General features: G+C 52.2%; 1 protein-coding gene across 1 annotated transcript; it reads left to right on the top strand.

Moving 5' to 3' along the window:
• Window positions 1-8,236: 8,236 nt before the first annotated feature.
• LOC133625827 (histone-lysine N-methyltransferase EHMT1-like) lies at window positions 8,237-18,084 on the top strand. The gene is made up of 12 exons (XM_062000412.1): window positions 8,237-8,243; window positions 8,796-8,947; window positions 10,091-10,247; window positions 10,836-10,959; window positions 12,810-12,965; window positions 13,320-13,464; window positions 14,362-14,439; window positions 15,324-15,439; window positions 16,515-16,601; window positions 17,328-17,403; window positions 17,512-17,687; window positions 17,895-18,084. The coding sequence occupies exons 1-12, from the start codon at window positions 8,237-8,239 to the stop codon at window positions 18,082-18,084; spliced, it is 1,464 nt and encodes a 487-aa protein (XP_061856396.1).
• Window positions 18,085-21,155: the final 3,071 nt, after the last annotated feature.

The following is a 21,155-nucleotide window of genomic DNA, read 5'->3' on the forward strand; positions in this document are numbered from 1 at the left end:
TTTTCTACTTACATGAACAGCCATGACTGGAAAGCCTTTGGTACAATGTACCACGATGTCAGCACCACTCAACCTATTTTCTCAATTTTGAGTGCAAACTTGACTTTGCTTTACTTGTACCCCCTCATGTGTTTTGTAAGAGAATGAACAAGCCGTCAGTTTCAAAAGTTTCTTTTCCCCCCAAGAGTTCATTTCCCAGTCCCACTCTCCAAAGTGTGAACAAATTAGTATGAATTACCTACTGATTACCTACTAATCACACAGTAATACATAGCAATACATACTAAGAACTGCAGTGAGTTAGTAACTCCTCCTAAGTGGAGCAGCCATTCTGGCTCTTTTATATGGCTCGGTAAGGGAGAGGTGAGTTCTCACATTTAAAACAAGGATTCTTGGGATGCTTGCATAGGCTTTTTGAGTTTGTGTCTGAACAGGACATGTAGTCTTGGAGAAAGGAGCATGGCTCAGAACTTGGCTTTCATCTGAAGTTACTTGGTGCTGCAGGGCCCCGATTGTGGTTTTGGGGTCAGTCCAGTTCTGGTGTGCATGAGCTAACATAGAGGCTTGACAAGGTAGCAGTGGTGAGCCACAGTAGCCCTGGATCTGTTGGGCAGGTTGGTGACTAGTCTGCAGGGCCAAGTCCAAATTACCAAGGTGTGAATAAAGACCAGTGTGTGGAGAGCTGCTCCAAATCACATACCTTCTGAAACACCGTGACTGAGCCCCTGTGTGAACTCCTTTGGGGCTACAGTTGGTGTCTTGGCAATCTCCACCTTTTGTTTTGTGATTGCCTCTTCTCACCCTTTCTCTACAGAGACTGTGGTTCTCCTGATAGTGGCCCCGTGGATAAACACTCCTGGTGTGGCAAATATCTAGCTCAAGACCTTCATGACATGCAGCTTGGAAAAGCAAGCCTTGGTTTTCCAGGCCTTAGCAGAAAGGAGTGTTTGCTACCGCCTTTGGGAATGCTGCTCTCAAAATATAGGTTGGTACTGATGAGGGTACAGAGAGAAGTTCCAAAGCTCTTCAAAAGGACTTTAGGGCATTGGGGAGAATGCTGGATGCCTCAGGAGCACAGGGAGTGTTTTCCTCCATCCCTCTCATGTCAGGGAGGAATACTGAACAAAAGACAGAGAACTGAGAGTAGCAAGAGTGGGCTTGTTTTGCAGAAGCCTGGACTGACCAAATTGATCGTGCCAAGAGGGAAATGATGTTGCAGATGAATGCAGACTTTGTGGGCCTTAGGGGACCAAAAGTTTGGTTTTAGTTTGCTGAAAGGGTGACGTGTAATTGGAAAAGGCACATGAAGTATCTGAGGTAACAAATGCGTTTGATAGGATTGCAGGAGACGTGTGATGAAGTCCTGAACTTTTGGAGTGATTTCTTCAGGCTCCAAAAATGCATAGCAGGGCTTTGGTAGGGTGCTAAGTAAAATTTCAGTAGTGCCTCAGTTCATTTGTTCTGGTGGTAACAGATGGGGGAACTGAGAACTAAGGTTACAATGAGATAGTTTGACATTCCCAAATGACCTTCTCCCTGATCTGTGCCGTGAGCAAGCGTGGAGCTCTGGTATTCGGAAGTGCTGAAGGCAATCCGCTGGCATCATTTGGAAGAACTTGGCCCTGTTGAAGGACCCAGAAATAGGGCAATTGTGATTTCACAGGAAAAGGTTCATACTGTCTAAACCAGAGTGCGTCAGTGCATGCATCAGCAGGAAACTGAGAGCAGGTGTGAATTGCCTGAAATCCAGATTTAGGTGCATTTCAGGGACTTATCTTTCAAGAGGCAAGCTGAAAACTTGTTGAATTTGTGTCTGCCAGTTTCTAAAGGAGGTAGCTTTTGGGGAAAGGCTCCAGTGATGTGGAAGGCTTGTTTCCAAAGGCTTCGTTGGCTGTCTTTGGGTGTCATTGTCAACAAATCCAGCGATCCTCTGGTTTCCTCAAAAAAAAAAAAAAAAAATTCCCACTAGCATCCCAAAAGGAGGTAGTCCCCTAAAAGAAAAGCTTGGCTTGGGAAACAGCAGGTAGACGTACAATGTACAAGGCCACCTTGACCTTAGGAAGGGTAAAATTGGGTAGCTTGGTGCATCATCGGTAGGCAATGGGAAGTGTCACGGTATGACTCAAAGTATCATTTGAAGATGGGAGGGCTCTGTTAATTTTGGGAGCTGTCCAGAATTAGTACAAAAGCAACCCCAGCTTTTGTAAAACAAAAATTCTGTTCCTGAGGTTTGTGACACTTTTGAATGCCTAGCTACTATAGGTGAGAACGTGGAACACCAAAAGGCACACACTAAAGCAAACCCATTGCAGCTCAGAGTTCTATCCAGACTCCTAGGACTCTGCTACTGGAAGGAACTGAGTATATCTTTCAATATTGTCCTAAGAGAATCGGTTGAGAGGAACTTAGTTTTGCAGGTTGATGCAGAAATTGGAGTTCCGTCTTCTCAGAAGGGCACGGAACGTTTCCTCTCATCTGAGCGCAGTCTCAGGGAAGAGCACTAAAGCCAACCACTCCTTCTCTGGCAGTAGTGAGTTGGTAGTGAGTGTGTACGAAGAGTGAGACGTAAGCTGGCCATACGCACAGCGTCTGTTGTCAAAACATAAGGCGATGACGCTCTCTTCTCCTGATGGTGGTGTGGTTTTCCGTAGTACGGACATAAAATACTGGCATTTAATAAATGGCAAATACGATGGAAATGTTGGAAACATCGGCTGCTTGGCAGTACGAGTCCAAGTTGCAGTTTCTTTTTGTTGCTATGCTGCGCTTGGTCTTGGCTGCTTTGCTCTGAACTGTTGCATCTAATTTCTTCACAGAAGTGTTGACTTTGATCACGTTATGGAGGAAGGCTGTGAAGTTGACCTCGCTTACATCCCAGAGTGGATCATATTTGTATCCTTCCCTGCTGGCCATTCTGAGGAAACTTCCATGTACCGCAGACTGCAGGGTGTAACCCGAATGCTCAGATCCAAACACAGGAACAAGGACTTGGTATGTACTGGGTGAGTCTTGTGTGCTACGTCGTCTTCTATCCTGCAGAAGACCATATATACCATTATAAACGAATATTCCACCTAGACCGTTAGAAACTCAAAGTCACCTGAGCTGACCGAAAGCCTCTTTGGTCCAGCTTTACAGCTATGCAAGCAAGAGCAAGATTTTCAGTAGTTTTCTCAGCTATTAGGCAAGGACAGATATTAAAAGCACTTTTCTGCTGGTGGCACTGCAGTCTCTGTGGTGGTAGCACATAGCCAAATGCTTTAGAATAATTGCACTGTCAGTTTTTATCGTGTCTGCTGTACATGTGTGTGCCGTCCAGCTCTTTCCCATTAACTAAACGGATACGTTTTTCTTGCGGTTTAGTTTTCCATAGGAATTTAAGTCGCGGGCAAATCTATAATGAGCTGTGTGTGCAGCTGTTATTTTTTTTCCAAGTGATGTCCCAAACTGTTGAACTTGCTGTGCTGCGTTCTGTCTAGTGCATCTAAATCCTGTGGCGCGCCTTGTCTCTGCTTGTTGTATGAAGGTGAATTTAAAACGGGGACGATATTTTCTTTACCTTTTTCTGCTCTTGAGTTTTTAATCAGTGTTTGTAAACTATTAGAATTCAGTGCATGGCTTCAGGAGCATGCATTTGACTCACGGTGGAAATTAGTTTCTGGAGAGGCTCCCCTAATGATTTAAAATACGTTATTTTCCGCTCAGAGACAGCAGTGCCACAGATGGATCGTCAGCTATTGTCCTCAAGATGCAGCTGTACTACTTGTAATGTGCTCTGATGTCCTCAGCACGCCACCTTCTTGCCCTTGGTTTCCCTTCTTCGGGTGCTGGTAGGTTGTAAAGCACCAGACAGTAATAGTTGGAGGGGGGCCTGTATGTAAAGGCTTACTGGTTCAAATTGACCCGTCCTCAGGGACCTTTCCTGTGCAATAGCAGTGTTCTGGTGTTTGTGAAATAAGCTTCTAGTTCCAGCCCAGTGACATTCCCCAAAGAGCTGTTTGTCTCACAGAAATCTCTTCTATGGCAAGTCTTGTGGAGGGTGCACCCCCTCTAAGTGAGGTTGCAGTCAGTTTCTCTTGCAACATGTGGATGCGTATGTTTTTGGAGTTGGTTGCAGTTTTGTTCTCTTGATATTCTAGTGAGTACTTTGGAAACGCTCTGGCTTGGTCAAAAGAAAGTTGGATGCCATGCTCTGCAAGTACGTTTCTGCAAATTTGTGAGGCAACCTGGCAAACCACAGCCAGGCTGGGCTTGTTTTTCATCCGTCTTTTGTTTCTTGAGTCCGAGAGACCCCTTCCGTCTGCTCAAGAGCAGGGAGTCTAGCAGAGAGATGTGTATAGCAGCAACTACCATCCCCCTACCCCCACCAAAAGAGGTGTGCAATTGAGCAGATCTGCTGACGGTGATGAGAACAGTTTCCCCTTTTCCTTGGGCCAGGGTGTCAGCTAGCAGAAACCATACTACAAAGTTGTTACCTAGCTGTTGTCCGTCCAGCTTTTTGTATGGGTTAAACTCCGTCGATAGTCAGGAGGGAGCAGGGGAACGGTACGCCCAAAGAATTGGGTGAGTGCATTGTGTCCTTGAAAGATTCTTGTCCTTTTTTCAGGTGGGACATGCTTACAGTTGCCTGATGTGTTTTCCCCAGTCATTCATGATCTTCCCAGCAGGATACATTCCTTTGTCTCCTTCCTAAGGTGATTCCAGATACATTGCAGTTTGTGCTGGGAGTTCTTGTACTAAACCAAGCTGCGACAGATCATAGAATCGTAGACTCCTAGAATGGTAGGGCTTAGAAGGGACCTTGAGAGATCATCTAGTCCATCCCCGCTGCAGAAGCAGGTCCACCTAGGTCAGGTCACATAGGAGTGTGCCCAGGCGGGTCTTGAAAGACCTCCAAGGAAGGAGACTCCACACCCTCCCTGGGCAGCCTGTTCCAGTGCTCCGTCACCCTCACAGTGAACCTCAGGTCTTCCTGAGAAGGGAAAGCAGTGGTTTGGGCCCTGTGGTGAGAGGTTGTTTCCACATGGTCAGCGCAGGAGCCAGGTAGGTGTATGGTACGGTTCCCTCTGTCCGTGCAGGATCAGCTCCTGCCATCGTGCAGCCTGAAGCAGTTGCGTGTTGCCTGTGTCAACGGAGGGATGATAAGAAATTAGCAAAAACGTCTGCACGTGCACGGTTCTGGACGGGCCGTGCCCAGCAGTTAGGAGGAGTAAGTTGCTGTGAGCTTTTTTTGCACTCGAGAAGTGATTTCACTGTAAGCTCTTCCTCATGTTGTACTGGAGCACGTCTGTCCGGTTCTGTAACTTCCAAAGTGTGTTTGGTCAGCTGCTAGAGCTCATGTCCAGCTGCTGTCGAAACCGGAGAGTTGTAAAGCAAAACTCCCTTGCCGTCCCACTGTCTGTTTTTCTCCAGCTGAGGATTCTCTCTCTCCAAAAGCAAGTGAACATCTGTGTGGACGGGAAGCAGGAGATTTCCTTTCCTTCTCTGAACTGGGAGCTCGCCTTTAGGCATGCTGTCCTTTGTGCAGGCAGGATATCTTGCTCAGCAACAGGGGAGAGAGAGAGAATTGCTTTTAAAAATAAAGAGTGTAATCATGAAGCTCCTACTACTAGGACACAGACGATGACGCAGAAGGGAGCTAGCAGGGCAGCAGTCAAAACTGACAGGTATGCGCTGCTTGTGAGGTTGCGGGCCAATGTCACAGCACAACTGGCTGCTTCTCGTGAGGAGCCGGTGCCGATTTTTTCTGCATCTAGTCAGGTGGATGCAAGCAGAGAGTGAGGTTCCGTTTCCGGGTGTGAGGACAGGCAGGACATTTCTGAATCTCCTTTCTCGTGGGCTGGGCTGTGTGCCTGGCCGTGGAGCTCAGCTCTCCGGGCTGCGTAGCAAACAATGCTGAGCTTGGTAGCGGGGCAGGGAATGCACCGTCTCTTTTTTGTGTCAGTTGGTTTTGCTCTCTTAACCTTTGTACTGGGAAGCAAGTCAGTCCTAAGCACATTAACAGAGATGTCAGCAGTCCCAGGTTGCATGGGGGCTCAGCGTGTTTAGGCCACCTGAGCAGCTTTGGTAGGGTAACCCAGATGGAACAAAGAGAGCTAAGTGTCGTGTGTGTTGCTAATCCACAGCGTTTCCCTACGGCCTTTGCTGCTGTCCTTCTCTGTCGCAAGGCACTGGTCGTAGAGCACTCTGCTGCAAAGGTGATGGCTGCCCCTGCCACGCCTGTAGCATTTAGTGGGTTCCTGGGCTGCCCCAGACCTGTCTGCCTGCTTATCCTGACAGGAAAGGCAGGGAGTGATGAAATGTGATGAGAGTGCTGCTCCAAGGAGTCACAGAATCCCCGGATGGTGGGGGTTGGAAGGGACCTCTAGGGATCATCCAGCCCAACCCTCTGCTGAAGCAGGCTCACCTAGATCAGGTCACAAAGGGACGTGTCCGGGTGGGCTTGTAAAACCTGCAGAGAAGAAGCCTCCACACCTTCCCTGGGCAGCTTGTGCCAGGACGCCCTCCCCGTCACAGGAGAGCAGTTTTTCTCTAGTAGAACTTTTTGCGTTCCAGCTTTTGTCCATTACCTCTTGTCCTATCCTCTTGGCAGGTTATCTGTCAGTATTGAACTCAGGACCTAAAACATTCAGAGGCTTAAGCTTGTAGATCCAAAGGCTAACTGAAAGTGCTGCTTGGGCTCAAGACTTGGCGTGAATGACAGTGTGTTTTCCTCTCTTTACTGTGCCGTGACTCGGGAGGGTACTGACACAGAGTCAGGATCAGATCCCCATTTGAGCTGGGTTAGCACGTCCCGTAGATGTGCTGCTGCCTCACTGGTCCGTGGTGAGTGTCACCCCTGTGTACAAACTGGTGCTTTCTCTGTGTCCAAGAGAAGGCAGGAAGTCCAGGTAGCTTTCAGCCTTGAGTGAGATGGAGGGGTCTGTCACGCAAGCCAGGGTGATGGGCAGTGTTGCAGCAGAGCCTGCGACTGCTTTCTGGCTCCGCCACTGGTGGAGATCTCCATGAAGATGTGCTGTTGCAGGGAAGGCTGGTAGTGTTGTGGAGCAATAGGTGAGGTGCTGCAGTTGAGAAGTTGTTTGAGGCAGTGTGTTCTGTGTCTTGGCTGAAGTCAGGGTGCCATCGGTGTCAGGTGAGTAGCTGCTGTCGCGGGGCTTGAGTTGTGGTGCTGAAGGGCCGAGTGAGGGATCTGGATGGGTGGTGTCGGGGAGCAGGCTGGAGTGCGGGGCTCCTTGTGTGGGCAGCGATGGTGTTTGGCTGTTGGTTTGTGGAGTGGAAGGTGCGGCAGCAGCGGCGTGTCGTTGCCGGCCGGGCTGTCCTGTGGCGGCAGCGCGGGAGAGCGCGGGAGCTGTCCGTGGTGCCGCGCTCGGGCCGCGCTCGCCGGCGGCCGTTGGAGCTGTGCGTGGTCCCGCGCTCGGGCCGCGCTCGCCAGCGGCCGTTGGCAGTTGCCACACCGACGGCGACTTGCGGCTGCTCGTCCGGAGGCCTCCTGCGCATCCGAGTGGTGTCAGCAGCGGCGCTGGAAGAGAGAGCGAGACGTCCCTGCGCTGCCCCGCGGTGCCCTTCGAAGGGATCCCAACATGCTTTCGTGGCTGGCAGAAGTCCCCTCCGCTCTGAGGCGGGGGCTTTCCCAGTACTGTAAGTGAGAATCGCCCTGCCTGGAGCTCCTGGGAACCAGACCTAGCTGCTCTGCCAGCCCCCTCGGCCAAAGCTTTTGCTCGCGGTACCTGTGATGCTTTTCCTCTCTGGCCTCTAGAAGGAAAAGCGCACAAGGAGTCCCTAAGAGCAGGTCCGTGTCATCATTTGGCTGATGGTGTCAGTGAATTCTTGTCACTGCGGGTGGCCTGGGGAGCTGACAGTTGGTCGTGTCAGAAACCTTTCTGCACGCACGTGGCGATCACACCTGACTTTGTTTCATCTCAGGTGTGAAGTGTCTGGTGGGAAAGATTTATTGATGGGGGAACATGGGAATGTTTGGAAGGGAGTTAAAAAAAAAAAAAAAGAAAGAAAAGAAGCCCCTGTTTTCCCTTCATGGGGTCTTCTGGTCAGTCTGCAAACATCTTGCTGCCTTTGAACCCTGTAGTTATTTTAGTCTAGAAAGGCGTTGAATGTGCTTGTGGTGGTTTAGGCCTGACTGGGTGCCAGGTGCCCACCAAGTTGTTCTGTCAGTCCTCCTCCTAAACTGGCCAGCAGGGAGAGAAACATCACAGGACAGGAAGATCACTCCGTAACGACCATGATGGGTATCTTGGGGAGAAATGTTTTCATTTGTTACTGAATATACAGAAGGCAGCAAGGAAAATGAGCAATTCAATCTGAATCATGAAACACCTTCCCCCAACCGGGGCGGGGTCCTTCTTCCCGGGACTCTCACCCCTCCCTCTCCAGCAGCGCAGGGAGGTGGGGAAGGGGGGTTGTGGACAGTCCAGTACAGATGGACTTTGCTGCTGCTTCTTCTCAGGGGAAGCCTCCTCACACTTCCCCCTGCTACAGTGTGGGCTCCCTCCCACGGGAGACATTCCTCCAGGAACTTCTCTAATGTGACTCCTTCCCAGGGGCTACAGTTCTTCATGAACTGCCCTAGCATGGGTCCTTCCCACAGGGTGCAGCCCTTCACAAACTGCCCCAACGTGAGGTCATCCCAGACAGACTGCTCCAGCGTGGGTCCCCCATGAGATCACAAGTCCTGCCAGCAAACCTGGCCCGGCGCGTGCTCCTTTCTCCACAGGTTCCCAGCTCCTGCCGGGAACTTGCACGTTCTCCTCTCATCCTCCTTATCCTTCCTCCTTCTGCAGGGTTTCATGTCACAGCTGAAGATGAAAGTGCTGCAGAAGAGCAAGCGGCGGAACGAAAACCAGACATAGATGGTGAAATCGGCGTGTCCTGTGAGGTCAGTGAAGCTGGCAGCCCCCCAGAGCCAGCGCAGACAACTCAGCAAAAGACAAAAGTATGCCAGCAGGACTCTAGCGCTACATTAAATAGGAGAGCAGAGAGTGGCAATTCTGAAGGAGACTGGGAAGCAAAGCCTGAGGAGAGCAAATGACTTTACACAGGGTCTGCAGCAAAGCATCCCTCTCACGCACTCCAAGATAGCCCAGGGCACCCCCAGCGGCAGCAGCTGCAGCCGCCCTGACTGCTGGGGATATCCGTCGCCAGGCTGGGACACGGGTGTTAAAATAGGGTCTCAAGGCCACCATCAGCTCTCTTACCCAGTATGTGGAGACTCTTGGTGTTATACTGTCCCCAGCCCTCCTGACCTATGTGGTTAAAGGGGTAGAACAACTGCGAGCAGTCTCAGGAGCAATCCAGTGTCCAGAAAGTGATCCCATGGACCCTTAATTTGCTCGTTCTGTAAAAGTTGTTGAAGAAAGAGATTGAGTAACAAAAAAAAAAAAAAAATCTGTCATAGTCCATAAGCATGTCCTTGCCAAAGGTGTAGCACAGTGGGGTGTGGAGCTGTAGGAAGCTGCTGTCATGAGCAAAGGGGCTGGAGGAGATTTGTCCTCGAGTGTAAGCGCGAGTCAGAGCAGAGGCAGCTGCGTTGGTGCCTGGGAGCCTGGCTCAGGCACAGGCAGTGCAGTGGCAACTACAGCATTCTCTTGGTTGCTTGTAGGATCCCTTCCCTTTGCTGCCTGCTCTTCCGAAACGTGCCTGCAGGACAGCTGTCATGCGTGTTGGACGTGACAGCCGCACTTAAGGGACTGTTTCAGGGAATAGGTGTATTTGATGCACTTGTTTGCCTTCTCCATAGCCAATCAAATGCCCGTGTAAATAGTGTCTGATCCTTTCGAGTATCTGTGGCCGCTTTGACCTGCCAGTCCACCTCTACCAAGTGGCCATTCACCCTCCAAGGCAGTAGCCTCCAGAAGGGGAAGGAGCAGCAGGCTGGGAGCGTCTTGGAGTCTCTTGGCAAAGTAAAGTTCTGTGCTAGAGGAGGGTCTGTGTGCTTTTGCTTTGAGTGTTTGGTGCTGTCTGCAGTTGAAGTGATTATATTTGACAGAAAGGAATTGCATTTCTTTCCTGCTGTGTTGTTTTGGTTTGTTTTGTTTTTAAATGCAGAAGCTTGATTTAACTGCATGTTGTTTTCCAGTATGCAAGCAAAGACTCCAACCCAAAAGAAGCCAAGGAGGAATGCCACAGAAACATCCTGGCGCTTGGGAAGCCGGTGCCATTGCCCTCTCTCCCAAGCCTTCCCCAGTCGGTGCCTGGGAAGCAGAGCTATGTGGCCCCCCTGAAGTCGCAGAGAGGTAAAAAGGACAGAGTAAAAATGCCCCGCAGCACCCACCTCCCAAAGGTGTGTCTGTGTGGTTGAGTGGGAGATGAGGCAGGTTAACAAGGACTGAAATCTCTCCTGGGACCTTTCACTCACAGAATCTCTTCAGGGTTTCCTTTCCTGCTGGTGTCAGCAGGGCTGCTGCCACGGACCTGGTTTGACAGATGTCATTTTGTGTAGGCACTTCTCTGCCAGTGGCCTTGCAGTATCTGTTTGAGTAAGCTGGCTTCTGTTCAGCCTCCTACGGCATTAGCAGCTCTGCCAAAGACGGGTAATTTAAGGAGTGGCTGTTGTGTATGGTGGTGTAGGGGCCAGAAGGAGTTTGGAGAGGCTTCTCAGAGTTGGAGTGGGTTTGCAGCACTGACGGACAGCTCTTTGTGTGTTGGCACATACGTGTGTGTCATCTTTAGGTTGACTCGTAAATCAACTCGTTGGAGTGGGAAGAGGTTGCCTCAGATCGCGCCCTCAAATGGGAATTCCCCCCAGGACAGCCCCTCCTCTGTATCTCTTCTTCTTTTCATTGCTGAGTAAACTTTGGGTTTCTTTTTCTTCTCTTTTCCAGCTGTTGCAGGATGTCAGAGGAAAAGACGAAGAGTGGGAACCTCCAGCCTGGTTCCCAAGAAAAAAAGCAAAGTGTTAAACCAGAGAAGAATGAGTGAAAGGGAGATGAGCTCAGCAGGCACAGGGTGAGCTGGGACAGAGGCTGTGAAGATGGGAGGGGCTCGGGAGTGAAAATGGAAGGAATATCCGTGGAATGAGTCGACGTTGCCAGGTCTGCTAAGTGACGAGGAGATTCATGCAGTACCTGGCTGTAGCTCCTGACTGGCACCAGTGGGCACAGGTATAAAGGGAGGACGAAAACACGGAGGAGAAAGCAAATGGAGCCATCCTTGTGTGGGACAGTACTCCGACCTCCTGCCTGATTTGATCTTGCTCTGGTGGCTTTTATGAACGGCTGCATGCTCCTGGGTTTCCTGTAGCACAGGGTGCATGACAGTGGAATCATAGAGCAGTGCAGCTCCTTTTTGGGGCAAGTTCTTACCCAAAAGGCTGTAAAGCAGATTGGTTTGTGTTTTGACTTCACTTCAGCGTACCTGTGTTGAAAATCTATTGCCTTTCCTTCTTTGGCAGAAGATGCACACTCTTGTGTGTTTTGTTTTGAATGGTTCCCAGCAAATGTACTTCACCTAGAGAAAGCTGAGATTTAGCTCCTCTGGATTTTGGCACCCCTGTGACCTTTCTGTGCCCGCCTGGATGACCAGAAAGTGTCACCGAAATCGGGAGGAAACTTCTTCACACCACTGAGAGTTGACACGCAGGCACTGCTGTATTTGGGCCCAGCTGCGTGTTGCAGACAGCTGAGCCAAACTTCCTGCAATAGTTACACGGATTAGCTCCATTTCCCAGACCTACTTGTCATATTGACATCACCATCACACGTGCGGTTTAAGTCTCGGAGGGGCTTCTGTGAGGGTGTTTGGTGGCTCATAGGGATGTCTGGTGGGCTAGAGACACTTGTTTTCCTTCCATCTTCCGTCCTTTCTGTTTCTTCATCCAGCCATGGCAGTATCCTTCAGTCTTTGGTGTTTCTCCACTTGGCTATAACGCTGTCTTTCCTGCCTGTCTGGACTGGGGGAGCTCAGCTTCTGGCCTTTTCCAGCGTGTTTGTTGCTGTCTGTCACATCTGTCACGTGTTGATGCAGATTGCTTTGTTTCTGTGCCTTCTCCTTGCCACTCTTTCTAGAGGAGAACCTCTGTAATGCCTTTGGCATTTAGGCACAAACCAAAATTGGGATGGGAGGCTTGTTTCTTCCTTGTCCTGCTCCTGCTCCTGCTCCTGCTCCTGCTCCTGCTCCTGCTCCTGCTCCTGCTCCTGGGGGCGGTGGGTCCGATACGTGAGCTGCTGCTGCTGCTGCCAGAGCTGGTGTCAGAAAGAGAAGAAATTGTGGAGTGCTCCTGGAGTCTTGGGCAGAGGCTTTGAGGGGCCGTGGCCAGCCTGGGCTTCCCAGCAGAAAGGCCTCAGGCGTGCTAGATGAAAGCTTTTTTTTCCCCGCAACTAGCATGGAATAATATGGCAACGGGCCTTTTCCTTTGCGTCGTGGCTGCTATGAATAAAGTCCCCGTGTGTGGTTCCCAGAAGCTGCTGAGTATGAACAAGGGCCAAGTCCAATACCAGCTTCCTGTGGGCTGCTTCTCTTTCCATCCTGCACTTCCCAGCCCACATCTTTCCCTGCCAGAGTGAGTTTCAAGCCTGTCTGAAGTGAGGCTGTACCACAAAGTACCTGTCATGCCTGGAGCGGGGCCAGGTTTGCCCAGAGCTCTGGCGAGTGCCTGGACCTCCAATCTGTGGCATCTGCCAGGGCCTTCACGTAGAAGGGTTCACTGAGCCGTGCTTCGTAAAGCAAGCTCAGGTGATTATTCACTGCCACAGCCCCTTCCTTGTTGATGAAGGGCTGGCTGGAGGATGTGATTCAGCCGTTTTTCCTCTTGCATGGTTTGTTATGGGGAACGCTGCTTCTTTCTTGCTCTTTTGCAGTCTCTCTCTTTTACGCGGCTCGGAGGTCAGTTTAAAGAACGGGGAGAGTGAGATTCCAGTCCAGGGCGCTGGCCTGAACTCCGAGGTCTGGGTGGCCCTGCAGACAAGGAAGACTGCTGAAGAGAGGCCTACCCCGACAGAAACGGTCCTGAGCAGGTGAGAATATGGCTGGCTTTGCTTGCGGGTCACAAAATAGAGCCCTTGCACGGGGGAGGCTGGGGGCCTGGCTTAAGAAAGGACTGCACGTTCTTGCTTGGCTTTTGAAAGGGCTATGGAGGTCAGTTTGAGCTTAGCAAGAGCTAAGCACATGTTGATTCAGACCGTGGCTTGTGCTCCAAATGGGACTATTCACGAGCACAAGGAACAATCTGTAAGGCAGGGTGGGAAAAATGAACTCTGTTTGAATTCTCAGTGATCCCAGGCAGTAATGCTGGCCCAGGATGGCATTGGAGTGGCCCATGTCTCAGGGGAGCTTTCCTTCTGTGACAATTCTCTTTCTCCCAATGCCAGTGACATCTCACGGGGTTACGAGGGGATCCCGATTCCCTGCGTCAATGCTGTGGACAGTGAGCCGTGTCCCAGCGGCTTCCAATACATCGTGAGGAACTGCTTCACCTCCCAGGTGGCCATTGATAGAAACGTCACTCATTTACAGGTGAGGACTCCTGCCTATCCCCGTCCCTGTGGTTTTCCCTGTCCTGGGGTGTGCATTCAGAGGTGATGCAGTACACTGCACCTCAGAATGGGTTTTTCATTGCCAATGGGATTGGTCCGGTCCTAATGTTGCGAGCAAACTGCAGCTGAGGCTGTAGTCCAGCTCTGGCTGTAGGAGACAGGCTCTGCTTGTCTTTATTTCCCCTGCTGCTCTGTCCTGTGCCTGGAGAGTCAGTGAGTTGCTGGGAGCCCCTCCTTGCGCTGTCAGCCCGCTGACTGCAGCATGCGGGCCGAGGTCTTCATTGTGATACCAAAGTCCTCTAAGGGCTGTGGGTTGTGAAAGCAGAAGGGAGGAAGGGTAGGGTGAGGGTGAGCCTTTCTGAGCACAGCTCTCGGGAGGCTGAAGGGAAGTTCCCATGCCCAAGGCCTGTGTTGCAGCAGCTGGTGGTGGGATGGACTGCGCTGGTTTGGGGAGTGTTGGGGAAGCAGCTGGAGCAGCCATGTGGGAAGAAGCAAGCAGGAGGGGAGGACTGATGCATCCCATTACATCATCTCCCCGCTGTGGTTCTTCCTCGGAGCTTCCCTTCTCCTCAGGAGTGGGGTACGGCTCATAAAGCATGGAGGAGGGTTGGTAGCAGGGGCGCATCACTTTCCTGAGAAGTGAAGATGGCTCAGGAGGATCCTTTGCCGCGAGCTGGAGTCCTTTGGCCCTCACTGCACACTGCAACGCTTAATGTAGTAGCAGTGCCACTGCCCTGGTGAGGCTATTGTCTTTGTGGCTGATGAGCTGCAGCAGGAGAAGGCCAGACTCGTGGTTTCCTCTCCGCGCCAGCCCCAGGAGTTGCTCTGTGAGTGAGGTGCGAGTGGCGTGGAGTTCACCCCTTGTCTCCTGTTCCAGCGCTGCTCGTGCGTCGACGACTGCTCCTCCAGGAACTGCGTCTGTGGGCAGCTCAGTGGGCGCTGCTGCTACGATCAGGTGAGGACACGGCAGCTCCTCTGGGGTCAGAGCAGCGCTTGGAGCTGCCACTTGCAGCGTTCGGGGCACCTTCCAAACAGCTCCTTGCTCAGCACATCTCTCTCTGTTTTAAAAGGCCTAAAGTTGTAGCCTCAGCTCTGAGGTGTGTGTGGCAAGAACAAAAGGTGAACTCGGGGCAGCTGTTCTTTGTCATTGATGGGTGTTACGGGACTGTCATGGGACCCGAGCCATTAATTAGAACCATTTCATAACCCTTGTGTGAAATCAGCTTGCATTTCTGAACCACACGGAAAACGCTGCCGTGTGTAAAGCAGGGGAGGGGAGAGTGGAGAGGCATTCTGCCTGCTTTTGTTTGTCGTGATCCTTTGGGATGAAGGCGAAGGAAAGGTGTCTTAACTGCAATATTTCCAGAAGCGTGGTTGCTTTTGGGTAAGTACTTTTGGGAGCTTTTGGGGAGCGTTATTTAGGAAGAGAATGTGGTCCACAGAACTTGGGAGTACGGCCCTAGTTGTCGGGAAGTCTCGGCTTTATTCCAGAGATAGAGAGAACATGAGCTTCTCCCCTGGAGCACTGCAGAATGCTCCTAATGATGACACAGAGCATTTTGGCAGTGCACAGGGTGATGCCAGGCAGCAAAAATGGAGGTGGTGTCTTGCTCTTTGTCATCTGTGGGTGGTGGTGGGGAGTGTGGGGCTGTCGGGGTGGAGCAAAAGCACTGCGGAAGTTGAAGTCTGGTGCTGTGCTTAGGGAAGTCGGGCTATGGCTCTGCCCTGGGGTTCTCTGGCCTGTGTTTGCGCTTGGGGAATTTGTGCTCTTGCTTGCCCTGGTGATGACAGATCACAGGAAGAGCCACTAACCCAGTCTTGAATGCCTCTCCACGTCAGGACGGCCGACTCCTGCCTGGGTTCAACAAGAGGACGCCCCAGTGTATCTTTGAGTGCAATCCCATGTGCTCGTGCTGGCGGACGTGTAGGAACCGCGTGGTGCAGAACGGGCCCAGGTGAGAGGAGGGGCCAAGCGCAGCTTCTCTTGGCAAGAGCAACACCAAACAAGATGGGCCTCCCATAAACCCACAAAACCCCAAGACTTTGTGAGATGAGCCCGAAGCTTGGGCAGGTGCTGGGATGCAGGCAGGTTCCTTTGAGAGCGGTCGTTCTCACGGAGCCGTGTTTTGGAAGGCTCCGGGAGCTGGGAGCTAACAGGAGAAAATGCACAGCCCCTGGTTTGAGGTGGCGGTGCAGGGGGGAATGGGTGGGGGGAAGAGAAGTACTGGGAAAAGCAACGGGGTGAAGTGAAGGTGAGCGGCAGGTTTCTCTCTCTTCTGAGAACAGTGTTGCTGACAGTGGGTTTTGGGTCCCTCGGGGACAGAGTGAGCCTTCCCCAGCCCTGGAGATCGTTCACCCTGCACTGAACTCCAGTCCTGTCTGCGCAGGAGGCAGGGTGACTTACAGGCTTGTTTCTCTGCCTATAAACGGCATCATCAGTCAAATTCCAGAGAGCAGCTCTTACACCAAGACGTTTGCAGTTGCAGCGTTTCTTGCTTGTCTTTCAGCCAGGGAGCTGGAGATGACGGAGTTGCTCAATGCGCTGGCCCTAGCAGAGGGCTAAAGGATCAGAGCTCTTAGCTCAAGGTGTTGTGACTTCCCAAGGCGAAGCTCCTCGCCTTCCCCCTGCAGCCCTCACCCTGCAGAGCTCTGCTGCCTTCAGTCCCCTTGCACCTTCCCTGCCTTTCCCCGAGTGCTGCCTGTGTCCATGGAAGGGAAGAGAAATGCTGAGGGTGGGATAATGGTGTCCCACGTGCAAGTCAAGAGCCTGGCCCCAGGGAGCACCTTTGGCTTTAGCAGGGGGTTGTGCTGGATGATCTCTGGAGGTCCTTTCCAACTGCCACCGTTGTGGGATTCCGTGATTCTGTGCCCACAGTGGTGCCAGCGTGAGAACTGCCGGGGCTGGTGATTGAAATTGTCTTTGGGTGTGTGCTGATGGGAAGTTGTTGCTTTTCTGCTCCTCTCTCGGGGACAATCCGTTGTGTTCCTGCAGAGGGCTGCCATTAGCATGTTTCCTTTGCTCTTTTCCAGGGTTCGGCTACAGCTTTTCCGGACACGAGAGATGGGCTGGGGCGTGCGAACGATGGAGGACATTCCAGCAGGAACCTTTGTGTGCGAGTGAGTGATTCAGCTTTTGTCATCAGCTCAGGCCAACTCATCCCTGTCTAAAGGCCTGGGGGCTGCACCCCTTTCACCTCTAGTTGGAACGCAGCCGAGCGCTCGCTCTCAGGCAAGAGGCGTTTGAGGCTTTAAACCGGTGCATGTACTTTATGAAGTGTTTTGGAAAGGGTTTCCTTGATTGCAATAGCGTGGTGAGTTAAGACCTCCTAAAGAGGCCTGGACTCGTGCTGCTGGTGGAAATAAGTGCAGGGGGGTTTTAGTACTCGTGACTGGCGTTTCCTTGAGTTGGGGCAGAAGGTTGGGGAAGAGTATCTCAGAATTTAAATTGAAACAAAAGGAAAAGAGAAATCTGCAGTGAATTGGCCAAGTATTTCTGCCATGGCAAGAGCTGCCAGATGCTCAGATTATCTTTTCAAACACAAAGCTTCAACCTGCTTTCTGCGGGGAGACTCTGAAGTCTGTCCTCAGCTGGGGCTTTCTGTCAAGTACCAAAGGTCCCCATGTGCTGCGAGTAAACTGCTCCCAAAGCAAGAGAGCACTGCCTTTAGCAAAGCCCTTCCAGCAGGATAGTGGCTGCTGATCTGGTTATGAAAGTGCCCGGGTGGCTCTGAGATGCTTTGGCCAGGCCGTGTCCCTTCTTTCCCTCTTGCTACAATGAGAGATTGAAAGCCAAGGCTGTGATTGCATCAGCATCTTATTGCTGCCTTTCCCGTCTGCTCGCAGGTACGTTGGTGAGGTGATCTCCGATGCCGAGGCAAATCTTCGTGAAGACACCTATCTGTTTGACCTGAACAACGAGGTGCTGTATCTGGAGGGGTCTATCTAGGCAAACCTGAGGTCTTGCCTCTCCAGAAGAGCAACGAGCATATTTGTCTCCATCCTGACGGTTTCTCCGTTTCCCCTGCAGGGCACAGATGTGTACTGCATTGATGGACGTTTCTATGGGAACATCAGCCGCTTCATCAACCATTACTGCGAGCCCAACGTCTTTGTAACGAGGGTCTTCACATCCCATCAGGACACACGCTTCCCCAGACTGGTCTTCTTCAGCAGAAGGGCCATCAAAGCTGGAGAAGAGCTTGGGTAGGTGCTGTCCTGGGCTGCAGGAAGGATGGAGAGCAGAGGGCTGAGAGCTGGGCTTCTGGCGAGCTGCTGGGCTCCATCCCTGTGCTAGTGGGGCTGTACCCACCCCCAGCAGTTGCGACCCCCCGTCCCGTGCCAATGCACCATCCCTTTTTCTGACGCGTGCTGCTGCTGTGCGGTGACCCCGTGTCTGCCTCTCTCTTGCAGCTTCGACTACCAGAGGAAGTTCTGGGACATCAAGGGCAAATACTTGAGCTGTAAATGCGGCTCAGCCAAGTGCAAATACAGTAGCTCTGCACTGGCCAAGCGGCAGGCGCGCGCCCGGTCCCAGAGGAGGAAGCCAAAGGAGGTGCCCGTCAGCAGCTGTGCGGCAAAGGCTCAACGCCGCAAACACTGAGAGGTCGTCACCCTGTGGCCTGTGTTTGGCAGAGAGAGAGTTGGGTTTTTTCTGAGATGCTAAGAGGGGCTGTGACCAGGACAGAAGAGAAGAGAAGAGAAGAGAAGAGAAGAGAAGAGAAGAGAAGAGAAGAGAAGAGAAGAGAAGAGAAGAGAAAGAGAGGAGAAAGAGAGGAGAAGAGAAGGGAGGAGAAGGGAGGAGAAGGGAAGGGAAGGGAAGGGAAGGGAAGGGAAGGGAAGGGAAGGGAAGGGAAGGGAAGGGAAGGGAAGGGAAGGGAAGGGAAGGGAAGGGAAGGGAAGGGAAAAGGGAAGGGAAGGGAAGGGAAAAGGGAAGGGAAGGGAAAAGGGAAGGGAAGGGAAAAAGGAAGGGAGGGGAGGGCAGGGGAGGGGAGGGGAGGGGAGGGGAGGGAAAGGGCAGGGCAGAGAGGGCAGGGCAGGACAGGGCAAGGGCAGGGCAGAGAGGGCAGGGCAGGGCAGGGCAAGGTCAGGGCAGGGCAGGGCAGGGCAGGGCATGGGCAGGGCAGGGCAGGGCAGGGCAGGGCAAGGGCAGGGCAGGGCAAGGGCAGGGCAGAGAAAGAAGAGAAGAGAAGAGAAGAGAAGAGAAGAGAAGAGAAGAGAAGAGAAGAGAAGAGAAGAGAAGAGAAGAGAAGAGAAGAGAAGAGAAGAGATAATAGAACACGTGGACAGAAGAAGCAGTAACAACAGCAAAGCGATACAGAGAACCAGAGATGCCTGGTGACACTTCTCAGCACCCACAGCCCAACCCACAACTCTCCATGAATGTGAGACCTGCTGCCATCAAAGAAACCATCTTGCTATACGTTATATTTTGTCTTTGTCGTTATATTCTGTTGTGTTACATAAACGCTCTTGCACAGCAGTGTTTCAAAGTGTAAGCACATGCCTTCTTATTGTGTTATTATGAAACATATTTGCCCCACCTTGTTCTGAATATTCATATGATGTCTGTGTGAACTTGCAGTAACATATATGATATTCTCCTTCCTCTCCTTGACTTGGCTGAGAAGAAATAGGCACAATATTGCTAAACCGGGGAGCCAGCCTGAAAAGCAAAGGCGGAGCCTGATTCCCCATTCTACTGCGCAGCTTTCCACCCCTGTCTCTCTCTGCTGTGAGCCTGAGCCTGAAGCCCTGAGACTTTACCATAAGAGAGCAGCACTGACATCTTTATCTTCCGGGATTGAAAAGCATTTGCCCAGTGAGGGAGGAGCACTTCAGGGAGGGGGAGTGATTTTGTGGGGCACTAGTGCGTTGCGGGAGCGATTTGTTGGGGCTGTGTCTGTTCAATGCTACAACGACTCCAAGCTCGATTTCGACCATCGGGAGATGCAAGATTTCTTCTTGGCCCATAACTGTAAGAAGCGGAAGGTCTGGGGGGAATCCCCCTCTAGAAAAGAAAGACACCTCTGAAAAATCAAAGACAGCCTCTCCCCCCCGCCGCCCCGAGAACTTCTCCCCCAAAAGAACCATCTTGAGAAACCCCTGGCTGTCACCCACTGTGGCTGTCCTGCTGTCACCCCGTAAAGGTCGGAGGGAATCCACCTGCCGTGATTTGACTGGGAACCTCACGTGTCCCCCGAGGCCCCCATGGTCTCTTCTGGGGTCTCCTTGGGCCCACGTAGGGTCTTTGTTGGGGTTCCCATGGTCTCTCTGGAGGGTCCTTGGCCCCATGGTGTCTCTGGGGTCTCCACGGGCTCCCTGGGATCCCCTTTGTTTCTTGGGGTTTCCTCCAGCCCTGTGGTCTGTCTCCACAGAAAACGAGGGCTGGGTCAGGACGACTGTGGGGAGCGGGCAAGCCATTCTGGGGTGCCCTTGGTGCTGGCAGAAGGCAGAAGTGGAGACAACGGGGAAAGCCCAGAGCAGTCGGCAGCTGGCAGTGGAGCCCCTCAGGGTGCAGCACCCGCAGAAACGCTCCGCTCCTGAGCCGTGGCCCCGGGGTCACAGCACGGGGCTGGCACCAGCGGGGGCTTCGCTGGGGACACCAGGCAGAGGTGGCCCTGACACTCTGCACATGTATCCAGCCCTGTGACATATGCTTGTATGAAATGGCAAATGAGGATAGGGATTTGGGACCTAGAAATGAGAAATCTCTGAAGTCTGGTACCAGGTTCAGGCATCGAAGGTGTCCCACCGGCTCAGCCTGCTTCCTTTGTCCTTGCAGGTGGTATTCCAAGCTTAAAACAGTTGCTTTTTAAAAGCAAAACCATCAAACAAAAGCAAAGACATAACCGGGTGATTTTCCCTTCCCCAGTCCTGCCCACTACAAGCCGGTGGTGGTCACCACTCTCAAGGTGCAGGGCTTGGCACAGGAGAGGGCTTTTGCAGGCAGCCCACTTCTTGAGGCACCTGGTAATGCAGTTCCTGGGCAGTGCTCACAAAATGAGGACAGTTGTCCATAATGGCTATTTTTGGTCTCTCCCCAGCACTCTGTCCAGCTCCCTGCCCTCGTCTTTTACTTCCTCTCTCTCTCTGTCTTTAGCCCTTCAATAGTTCTTTCTGTGAGTCCTTGTGTGTATTTTCTAATTCCTCCCTGTCTCTTCTACATCCTGTTGCTCTTCTTTCCTTTCTCCTCTCCTGCTCCCGGTCCTCTGCCTTGTTCTATCGCCATCTTGGGCTTCCTGGCCTTATCTTCCCTCTCTCCCCCATAGCTTGTTCCCACTTTCCTGCCCATCTCTCTTGCTCAGCTGGCTGGCACTTCTCTCTTCTCTATGGGCCTCCATCCTGCTCCTCACCTGCTTTTAGCTTTTGCTCTGACTCTCTCAGGCCATCAGTCCTCTCTCTGTCCTCTCTCTCTTTCCTGCTGCTTATTGCTCTTTTTCCTCCTGCACCCTCTGTCTACTTGACAGCCATCCTTTTCCTGCTCTGTCCCACTGCCCTGCTCCTGCCCTTCCTTCTCCTGCTTTGGCTCCTCCTTGGGCGGGGCCTGTGCAGCCCCTGGGAGGTGGCCGTGGGGCTGCAGGGTCAGAGGGCCCTGGCCAGGGGCAGGCTCAGACAGCAGGAAGGAGCAGCCCAGGAGCTGGAGCCCAGGTAAAGGGGACGTTGGGTGGCTGC

This window comes from Colius striatus, chromosome 7 (genome assembly GCF_028858725.1).
Source record: "Colius striatus isolate bColStr4 chromosome 7, bColStr4.1.hap1, whole genome shotgun sequence".
NCBI classification, from domain to species: Eukaryota; Metazoa; Chordata; class Aves; order Coliiformes; family Coliidae; genus Colius; species Colius striatus.